This window comes from Felis catus, chromosome D3 (assembly GCF_018350175.1).
Source record: "Felis catus isolate Fca126 chromosome D3, F.catus_Fca126_mat1.0, whole genome shotgun sequence".
In the NCBI taxonomy this organism is placed as follows: domain Eukaryota; kingdom Metazoa; phylum Chordata; class Mammalia; order Carnivora; family Felidae; genus Felis; species Felis catus.
In genome coordinates this window covers 5,129,531-5,140,429 of record NC_058379.1, presented here as the reverse complement: position 1 = coordinate 5,140,429, position 10,899 = coordinate 5,129,531, and the positions used below count along the sequence as shown (strand labels likewise).

Genomic DNA, 10,899 nt, shown 5'->3' with positions numbered 1-10,899 from the left:
TCCCCGTGCATCCCGGCCGGAAAATGACTTGTTGTCTTTGGTCACAGACCATCCCCCCCCCCACCACCTGTCAGCAGTCAAACACGTGGGCACCTTGCCTAGAACACCCCAGGTCTCCCTGCTGTGAGCTCCCCAGAGATTAGCTCTGTATGCATTTCCTCCTTTTCCTCCTTTTGGGGGCGGGCAGGACCTGCATTCCATTCATTTTTTGTTTCCCCATCTCCCTCCCCAGTCCCCAAGGCCTGGCACATAGTAGGTGCTCAGCTCAGCAAACACTGACAAATGAGTGAGTGGGAAAGAGAAGACACAGAGGACGCATCTGGGCTCAGAGGATCTCGGGCCATGCTGACAGCATCTGGGGATCATGCTCCCAGTCGGGGGAACCGTCATGGGGGGGGCAGAGGGGCCCTTCCCAAGGGCCACCCCAGACCCGAGGAGACCACCCCTTGTCCATCCTGGTATTTGGTTCTCCACGTTTGGATCGCAGGCCTTGCCAGGGAGCCCAAAGGGGTTTGGCCAGCACTTGGGTCCCTTGAAAAGGAAGCTGCTAGTTGCGACGGGAGATTCCCTTTCTGTCTCGCAATTAACCTGGCCTAGAGACTCGTCACCTGCCCCCGGCTCCTTCTTCCTTCCTTTATCTAAGAAGAGCTGAGCGCTGCCTCTGCTAATGAGCTTGTCTGTACTAATGAAGCAGGTGCCCTGTCCCCCGCCGGCCCCCCTCGCCAGCTGGGAGGGGGAGGGCTGTTCTTCAGATGTGAGCTCTGGGCCCACAGAGGAAAATCAGATACGTGAGAATAATGACCATAGTGATGAGAATGATCATGTGGACAGTGGATCCCTTTAAATGAGCTCTCTCTTCATAGGTCGGGGGCTTTATACGCCTTATACGGGACCCCAAGGGGACGGTGAGGTGGCTTCCATTTGTCAGATGGGGACACTGAGGCTGTGGAGCCTAAATGACGGAGCCCAGGTGGCATAACTGGGGTGGCAGGGCCGCGTTCTCAGCCAAGACTCTGGGACTCGGTTTGCTCACCCCACTGCTGCCTTATTGACGTTTCTAAACAGTTTGACCCACTTTTTTTTATGGGAAACCTAGACACTGGAGCCAGTGGCTGGTACATGGGAGCTGGGACCGGGGGTGGGGGGGGACTCCCACCTCAGGTGCCTCCCCACCGGCCCCCCCAGCTGTGTAGGGCAAGTGTCCGGGCATCTGACGACTGCAGGAGCCCCTACGTGACCCCAGCCTGATTCATTCAGTTTGCTGAGCCCCCGTCGCCCGGCCCCGGGGTTGGGGTGAGAGGTGCCCCCGGGGGGATAATAGCTACTGTGAGCCCCCAGTGAGGCCCGTCTCCCAGGCTGGAGGAATCCGATCGCCCACCCAGTCCCCGTCCCTGCCTCCATTACACCCTGGCGCAGTCGCTGTGACCCTGCCCCCAGAGCCGTCCCTCGCCTGGTCGCGTATGCCTGACGCCTGGGCGTCCTCCCGCTCAAGTAAATAAGGGCCCCCGAGGGCCGCCGCCTCACACCTGGGTAGACAACCCCAAGTCGCCTTCGCTTTCTTTCAGGGCCCCTGACCGCGCCCAGCCAGGGCACCCCCATCCCTGTCCCAGTGCTTGGTGGAAATTCCTCAGGTAGCCCCCCCCTCCCCCCCGACTCCCCGAGGCGACCCCACGGGGACCCCCAAGCTGGGCCGAAAGTATCCCAGGACCTCTCGTCCGCACTCAGCCTCGCAGTCCCTGTCCCCCGCGGACACCCTTCCCCCCATTCCGAGGACCATCCATCCCCCCCCGCCCCCCCCCCCCCGCGACCTTGGGAACTCCCGCCACTTGGCCCGAATCCGCCCCATCTATCTGCTTTCGGCCGGCAGGTGCCCCCTCCCGCGGCCCCGTCCGCGCGCCCGCCCCAGACCGCCCCCGCGGGGCTCTCTGGGCCTGTGCCGCCGGGCGCCCTCCCCCAGGGACGCCCGGGAGTGGCACGTCCCGCCGCCTATGGCTGGGCGGCCGCCTGGGGCCCCGTCTCCGCGGCGGGCCCGCCCCCTCCCCGGCCCCGCCCTCCCGCCGCCGCCCCGCCCTCCGCCCGGCGCTCGCCGCTCGCTCACTCTCTCGCGGGCTGCGGGGCGGCCGGCAGCTGGCGCGGGCAGAGGCGGCGGCGGCGGCGGCGGCGGCGGCGGCGGCGCCACGGCGATGGGACGGGCGCTGGGGCGCAGGAGCCGCGGCGGCGGCGGCGGCGGCGGCGGCGGCGGCGGGGCCCGCGCAACTCGGGCCAAGTGCGGGGCCGCCGGCGCGGGCGCGGGGCGCTGAGCCCCCCGCGGCCCCCAGCTCCCGGGCCGCGCACTGCCGAGCCCCGGAGAGCGCGCAGGGGCGAGCGGAGGAAGCGCCGCCAGCGCCGGCCGCTTGCGTCTGGGGAAGAGCGGCGCCCCGGGGGCGAGCCATGCCCGGCGCCCGAGCGTAGCCGCCGGGGGCTGCCCCCCACCCCCGCCCCCGGGAGCCGCGGGCCGGGCCGGGCGCGCGACAGGAGCAGCCCCGCGCCGCGCCCACCGCGCGCCGAGGACCATGCCGCCCCCGGGCCGGGCGCCGCCGCTCGGGCTCCTGCTGGCGCTGACTGCGCTCCGGTGCCCAGGTAACGCGTCCCCGGACCCCATCCCCGACCCCGGCCGCGGCGCACAAAGTTGGCTCCCGCGCGGGGCGGCCACCTCCTTCGCAAGTCCCCGGCAGCTCGCACCTCCCGGACTCGGGTCTGGGGAGACCCCGGGAACCCAGGGGTCCCCGGCACGTACCTCTCTGCCCGGCGCGAGAGCCCGCCAGCCTTCCGCGCCAGCTCCCCTGCGGATCCCTGCAGGGCGCAGGGGGGCAACAGACCAGAGGCGCTCAGCGTCTCGAGGCGGGTGGGGGCGCGCCTCCAGGAATCTAGCCCCCCCCCCCCCCCCCGCCACCCCGCCTGGCCCTGGTTTCCCCGGGGTTTCGCTGTGACGGGGCGTCGGTGGACCCCCTTCTCCCGGTCTCCTGCTGCCCGCGGACGACGCACGGCCGCGCGTTCCCAGGACACCTGCGGGGCCCCAGCCTTGAGGTCGTCTTCGGTCGGCGCAGTCTGTCTGGCTCGTCCGCAGCCTCTCCCCGCTCCCCGCCGCACCCTCCTGCTTTTACACCCCCCCTCCCCCTTCCCCGAACATGTCCCCTCCCCGAGTGGCCTCCCCTTGGCCCAGGCGCAGCCTGCTGCTCGCGTTCTGGAGACGCGTGCTGCCCCAGCGCCCTGACCCCGAGGCGGCCGGGCAGCCCCGCGCGCGCGCAGGGCCGCCTGGAACGTGGTGATGCCCAGAGCCATTGCCTGGGTACCTTGGAGCCGGGCTCCCTGCTGGCACCGGCGCAGCTGTCGCCAAAACCTAGTGAGTGGGAAAGGCAGAACAGTCATGTATTTTCTCTCTCTGCTGGAGTTTGGAACGGTTTTACCGCCTTGGCGTGGCTACATGTTGGTTCTAGAGGAAGGCCACCCTGAAATGCCAGTCCGTCCCCTCCCCTTCCCCCACCCCAAGCAGTAGAGACCGTCCTGAAGGCTCCGATGAACCCGGAGCCGTCACGAGCAACCTGCGTGTGCATTTGGAGAGCTCGGTTCTCCTCCAGCCCTTTCAAAATCAGGACCCATGATTGGGGGAGCAGAGAGCGTTCTCTTTAGAAAAAAATTCTGCTCCTTAACAAACAAACCGCACAGACACCCAGAATGCAGCAGAAAAATAGAACTTTAACTTTTCAGCTGCAACTGCCTCAGGGAGGTTGCATTTAGGGACAAACCTTGTACGCCAACTTAACGCGTGATGTATTTGCGTGGAAAAAGTAAACATTGTCTGCCTTCGAGACGCCCTGAAGTGACCCAGGATATTTCATAAAACCTTCCACTCGGAAAAAACCTGGTGCCAGAGATCCCCATCGGCGTTCAGCTTTGGCTTCGCGCGTGGACGGGTCTTCCCTCTGCTGGGCTAATGAGCAGCTATACCGGCCGTGTCGCCTGCTCTCGGTGTCCTTCCGTGGTTCATAAGGGCGGGCTGTTGCCGGGGTCAGGGCCGTTTCCTCTTAGCTGAAGCCCTCCCTGGGACCTGTTCCCCAAAGCGCAGTTCCCTGGACTTGAAAATTACAGTTTTGTTTCTATTTTGTTTCTCCACGGGGGTCAGCCTTTGCCTGGATGTGCTCGGAAGCCGGTATTGGAAGTCTCTCAGAGAAGCTGCCTGCCTGTCGCTTGTAGGAGAACATGGAGAACCCCCCCCGCCCCCCCTCCCATCCCCTAGCAACGGAAGAGCTTGTGCCTGGCTCTGGGAGGAGGCCGGGTCCTGGCAGGGAAGGTGTACCACCTCTGAAACCTGCTGTTGGCCCCGGCTCCTAGCCCTGCTGTCCCTGCCGCTCCCCGAGGGTCTCAGCTGGGCAATTCCTAATGCAGGTGCCATGAGGCAGAGGACCCCCCCCCCCCCCCCCCCGTGCCATCGTCAGGTTCTTGGGAGCACATGTAAGTCTTTTCACCGGTCCCTACCAGGGACATAAAGAGAGACAGTTTGATAACTCTATATTTAGCACCAGTTAGGAGAGCTAGGAAAAAAACAAGGCTGCGATTCTTGAAAGATACTTAGCTGCCTACTGTCGGTTGAAAGGTTCAGAGGAATTAGCTACAGTTTCCTTCGGAGCTGGTTGGATCTTCTGGGTCATTTCTGGCATGATTTAGCGATCGCATGTGGCTGAGGTTTGGGAGAGGGGCTGGAAGGGTGCTGAGGGAAGGAAGGACGCCCTCTCCCCCGTCACACGCAGGGACTGTCTGCTCTGTGCCCCCCCCCGCCCCCCCCCCCCCCGCGTGGGCAGCTGCCATGGTAAAGAGCGTGGTGGGCGTACTCAGCCTTGTAAGCGCTTAAACATATGGACCTGCACTTGGTAAGAGTCAGCACAAATCCCCCAGCTTGGCGACTAGGGGGCCCCCATTATTCAAGGCACTTTTGTGCGAGCTACGGCTTTGCAAATTAGCAGCGCTGTTACAGTCCCTGCTGGGGAAAATGGACGCGCCTTGCTTCATTGACCCATTGTGCTCAGGGTCTATAAAATTGGGGTGGGTGGAGAGCCCCCAACAGAGGGGCCTTGTGACTGGCAGTGACTTGTGTGTGTGTGTGGGGGGGGGTGGCTTTGGCCCCAAAGCGGAGATACTCTTCGCCCTGCCTGGCACCTTGGCATGCAATGTGGTATATTTCTTTCTCATGACAATAGTGATTTGGGGGGGGGGGCTTGCCTGTCTATGGTGTTGCTCTGCAGAGAAGTGTCGTCCGGAGGTGGTGGGGGTGGGATGCAACTGCTGTCACCTCCCCTGAGTGATTTAGTGGCGGTACGGTGGAGGTTCCCAGAGTAAATCATTTCAGCACCCCCCCCCCCCACCGGATGCGGGGGACTTGGGAGGCGGGAGGCTTCTGTGTGAGCTGCGGCAGTCACAGCCAACAATGAGCACGGTGATTGCCATGACCCACGAGAGCAAAAGGAACCCCTCGCTTGTCGATGTGAAGTCCAGGAGGGTGGTCTCTGGGCTGGCAGAGCCCTTCCAGGGGCCTTGTTCCTGGATGAGCCCCCCCCCCCCCCCCCCGGGTTGTACGCGGCTGGGTGGCTCCTTTCTTCTCTCCTGGGTCTGACATCGAATGGGCACAGAGACGGGACTTTCCCTTTGTTGCTGTGGGGTTGAGCAAATGCACGCGGCCCGTCCCCTTGGGGATATGGAGGCCCCCCGGGCGCCATGGACGGCTTCGTGGGGAGCTTGGTCCCCCCAGATCTTTCTTGGAGTGAGTGAGTGGTCTCACAGAGCAAGAAGGCATCTCGGAGCACCTGGCCCAACCGCCCCCTGTGCAGATGGGAAAAAGGAGACCCAGACCAGGGGAGAGACTTCCTCAGGGCCACACGGGTGAATTGGTGTCAGGTCAGGCGGGTGAATTGGTGTCAGGTCAGGCGCGTGGCTCACACAATTGTTCTTTGTAAAGAACGGCCCCCAGGGGTTTCTCACTGTGCTCAGGGGAGGCTTAGCCCTACTGGATGGGCCTTTGAGGGACTGTGGCTCCATTTAAGGAGCCCAAGGTCAGGAGAACGACAGTGGTTTGGTGATGCTCACAAAAGCAGTGAATCATCCCAGTGGTGCTGATGGGGACGGGGTGATAGAAGCGAGGGCTTCTGAAGGCGCCCCCCCCCCCCCCCCCCCCGTGTTGCAGGCCCCGGCCCAAGCCTTGCCTTGTGTGAACACAGTGGGAGAGGCCCACCTCCCGCCAGGGAGGTGGACACTCTCACTATTCACCGTTTATAGGTGAGGATATTGAGATCCAGAGATGCCAAGTAACTTGCCTGAGGCCACACAGCGTCAGATTCTAGCCCAGGTGCTGGTCTGTGCCTTCCCTACCACCTGACGCAACCAGGTTCCCCCGCGCAGCCTCACACAGAGTGGTGTGGACGGGCCTCCGCGGGCCAAGCTGGGGGGTGGTGATCGAGCCCCGTCCAAGTGCCAGCCTCTGCTGGGGGCTTGCACTTCTGTCCTGCAGCACATGCGTGTGTGAAGGGGAACTAAGGCTGCGAGCCGTAGGAATCGACCAGACCTGGGGGGTCAACTCTGCAGGCGCCTGGGAATCCTTTACGTTTGGTGCCCTCGAGGGATTAGATGGTTCTGTTCAAGGCGGAGACTTGGGCAGAGAGACTCCCCCTCTTTTCCCTTTGGTCTCCTGCCCTGGTCCTTCTACTTCAGTGAACCTGGGAGTCTGGAACAGCTCCGTAACTAACCCCGGTCGACAGCTGTCTGTGTGTCCTGAACCCTTCGTGGATTTTGCTTCATTGACCCTCCACAACCCCATGGGGTAAGGACTGGTACTTGTCCCATTTTACAGATGAGGAAACTGAGGCCGTGGCTTATGTGAGGTCACACAGAGGGAAGGGGGACGGATGTGAACCCACAGCGGGCCTGGTTCAGAGTCAGTGCTCTTGAAACTGTTACCTTCTGCGTGTTCCTGGCACCAGGGTTTGTGGGCGATGGATTGGATTTTGAGGCTCATTTGGGCCCAGGGGATTCAGGGATTTGGTTCTTTTTTGAGAAAATCGTTCTGGGAAGTGTTGGCAGCTCTACAGCTGTCCCCCTCAGTCAGGAGCCCTGGGGTGTATCTGCAGGGAGGGTTTGGCGTCTTGGGCAACTGAGCCTGCGTGGAAATCCAGTGGAGGGCGACTTCTGTCGCCCTGGTGGCATGTGTGGCCTGCAGACTTCACTCGTGAGTTGTCAGCATGTAAAAAGTGGGACGTGTCAGTGTCACGATCCAGGTGTCTGGCTTCTCTCAAGAAATTGGGAGATCTCGTCTAACCGTTGACCGCTCCGAGACTCAGTATCCCCATCTGTAAAATGGGCCCTGTCTCAGTCCACTTGGGCTGCTGTAGCCAAAGACCCCAGGATGGGTGCTTTGTGAACAACAGACCTCTGTTTCTCGCAGTTCTGGAAACTGGGAAGTCGAAGACCAAGGCCCCGGCATGGCCACGTTCTGGTGAGAGCCCTCTTCTCCTCTCCCCGTGTTCTCATGTGGTGGAAGGATGCGGGAGCCCGCGGCGGGCGCGGGGGGAGGGGGGTCTCTTCTGTGAGGGCACCCACTCCACTCCTGAGGCTCCCCCATCGTGACCTCATCACCTCCCGAAGGCCCCACCTCCTGATATCACATCGGGGGTGCGGTTTCAACCTAGGAAGGCCAGATGGGCTCTTGGCTGTAACAGTCAAAGCTGTGAAGTGAAGGTTAACGGAGCCTTGGTGCTTACCATGTGGCTACTCACTTAGGATTTCCCTGGATTCTTGGGTGGCCGCCCAGGGAGAGGTTAGGGGCTCAGATGTATCCCCGGTGGAGATACTAAGGTTCAGAGGAACGCAGGGACCCGATCAAGACAATGCAGATTGTGAGTGGCAGGGCGGGGTCTCCTCCCGACGAACCTGACTCCTGTCTTTCCTGCCTCTACGGTGCCTTCTTATCCTGGAGTTTTCTCTCATTTCCCAATCTCTCCGGCTTAGGTACCTGCGATCTCAGGGGCTTGCATTCTAGGACAGGCTCGTGTGATGGAGAGACAGGGAGCCAGCAAAATCACAAACAGGAAAGTCCTAGCCAGTAATTTGTGCCCCTCATGTTCAACACAAGGCTATGGGATGGGGAGTGACTGGGTGATCCAGGAAGACTTCCTGGAGGAGGTGGCAGTCATCTTGTCCAAAGACCTACATGATCAGAAGGAGCCCACCTGGAGAAGGGTGTTCCAGGCGGGAGTGGGAATACTTGCAAGGTGGTTTGCTCAGTGCCTGGCACACAGCAGGTGCTCGCGGACCACTTGTTCATTCACTCACTCGTTCATTCATTCATTCATTCATTCACTCAGCAAACATCTGTTCCTCAGCTCTAAGCTCTGGGGACACAGCCTGGAACAAAGGAGACACATTCCCCATTCCGAGGACTGTCATTCGGGTGGAGTGAGACAGTAAGGAAACAACAGACAAACAAATACATAATTTAATGGCAGGCGGTGATAGGTGCCAAGGGGAGAGACAGAGCCGCCGTTGTCCCCTTTCTCCATCCACGCACTTGTTTTGCTACTTGAGTGCAGGATGGACCCGTGATGCCCGCTGCCTGCCAAGGGAAGGAGAGAAAAAAGCCGAGGTTCTTTGGACTTGAATTCCGACGTCCTCCCTTGCTCAGACCACCTGGCTCCACAGTCAGGCTGCTCCGAACTCCCTTCCCTGACACCTGGCTCCTTACCTGATCAATACCCTCTCCTTACACCCCAGTCCCAAAATAGTTACATAAAAAATCAATAGAGTCCAATTTGATTTGCTGTATTTTATTACCGAGGGTGATGGAGTGTCTGGAGCCTCCTGGTGCTTCTGAGCGTGGCTGTTTTGCGGTGTTAACCTAAATTAACCCGTTGGGGGACCTAACTCATCGTGGCTGTGCTTTGGTGCCCAGAACGCGGCGCCCAGGAGGGGTGACTCAGTAAATAACGCATCTCTAACGTCTGCTCTGTGCTCGGAATGTCTCCCACCAGGGCTCCTAACGCACCGGACAAATGGACACATAAAAATAGCGCTGTGGCTGCAGCCAGCGCTCCCCGGGCCGACCCCGCGGGCCTGCTGCAGGGTCCCGTCGTTCCTTCCAGAACTCCGGAGCGGCAGGCTGGCTCTGCCTGGTCCCCCGGCTCTCGGATTCCGTGGCTTCCTTTGTTTGCCTGGTTCTCTTCGTGTTGTGTGCTGTCGACGTATTTATAGCCTCGGCTCGGTATTTTCCCCTTCTGTGGTTGTGCCGTCCGCCGTTGCCGGTTCCCCTGGGGGAGCCGGGGGGCCAGATTGGGGGGGCTGGGGGGCGCCCGGGCACAGGGATGGGGGCTCTGCGGGAGATGAGGCCGGAGGGGGTGGCCAGGCGGGAGGGGACCCTGTCCTCCGGCCGAAATATGGGGCAGGGGCAGTGGAAGGGGAGGGGCCCGGTGTGCGTGGAAAATGCCATTTCGCCAAATGAGTTTTCTGGGGTGGCGGTGACTTGGAGCTTTTCCAGGCCAGCGGGGAGCCTCTGGCTGCCTTTGGGCCTTAACTGGCCTGCAGACTCGTCTCGTTCGTTGCCAGCGTTTAGAAAGTAGCAGATGTCAGTATCCAGGTCTTTCTGGCTCCTCGCAAGAAATCGGGAGGTCTGGGACCCCGGTCTAGCTCCTTGAGCTCTCTGAGACTCTGTTTCCCCACGTGGAAAGCAGGTCTCGATCTCCCCTCCTGCCGATTTTCTTCCTTGAAACTCCGCCCCGGTCTGCTTCCTTCCTCCTTGCCTGCCTTTGCTTATTCTAACACATTTTTCTTGTGCGCCTGTGCTGCGATGGCACTGTTCTCAGAGCTGGTGGCACAGCAAGGACAAGACAGACAAAGGTCCCCGTCCTCGTGGGATCAGCGCTAAGGTGGAGACAGACAAATACCGAACTAAACAAATAATCGAAGTGCAGTTTCTCAAACGGTAGTGAGGGCTACAGAGAAGCACGGAGCAGGGCAGCAGAGAGGGAGCGCCGGGAAGGGGTGTTTTGCAGTTTTATTTTATCTTAGTTTTTCGAATATTTTTTCTTTATTAAGTAATCTCTACACCCAGCGTGGGGCTCGAACTCACGGCCCCGAGATCAAAGAGTCTCACGCTCCATCAACAGCCAGCCAGGCGCCCCCGCAATTCTCAATAGCAGCCTCTGGAAAGGTGACATTTGAGCAAAGGCCTGAGCAAGTAAGGGAGTAAGCTGTTCGGTGGCTTTCTTGGGGAAGGGTGTTCCGAGCAGAGGGAACGGCCAGTGCAAAGGCCCTGAGGTGCTAAGGACTGTTTCCTCTGCATGAGGAGGCAGCTGGTCCAGGTTTGACAGAAGAGGGCTGTGCTCTGACTCCCAGGAGCAGAAGCAGGGATTGCTGAGAAAGTCTACTGCACCGGTCCGGGCTTGGATCACGAGTGGTGGCTGTAGACGAGGTCGGAAGTGGGATTCGGGTGCAGTTGGAAAGTTACGCCGCAGGACCGGCTGACTGATAGATTCGTTCGGTAAATATTTACTGGGTGCCGACGCCATGCGTAACACTGTTCGTGGAACTGGGGCCAAATCAGTATTTGTCAGCGATGAAATTAACAAACAGAACTTACATCTGTGGGTTGGGCCTTTGCCTTTTGTGAGTTCTTCCCCGACGGCCCCGGGGAAGAAGGTTGGGGTGGACGACCCCGTGTTCCTGCACGTGTGAGATAATGCACACGACTGGCGAGAATACAGTTAAGGGGATCCGAGGACGACCCTGGATGCAAAATGCTTACAGCACAGTTTTACTGAACGCTCAGTAAATGGCGGCAGTTATTAAGAACGCCGTTAGGACAGTTGGTGGAGGTTGGACTTG

At 60.6% G+C, this 10,899-nt stretch overlaps 1 protein-coding gene across 1 annotated transcript in view; it reads left to right on the top strand.

The window, feature by feature from the left end:
* The first annotated feature begins 2,319 nt into the window (after nt 1-2,319).
* TMEM132B (transmembrane protein 132B) overlaps nt 2,320-10,899 on the top strand; it is a 373,840-nt gene continuing 365,260 nt past the window's right edge. The window contains exon 1 of the mRNA XM_023241277.2: nt 2,320-2,619. Within this exon, the coding sequence (XP_023097045.2) occupies nt 2,553-2,619 (67 nt within the window). The 5' untranslated portion in view covers nt 2,320-2,552. The remainder of the gene's footprint in view (nt 2,620-10,899) is intronic.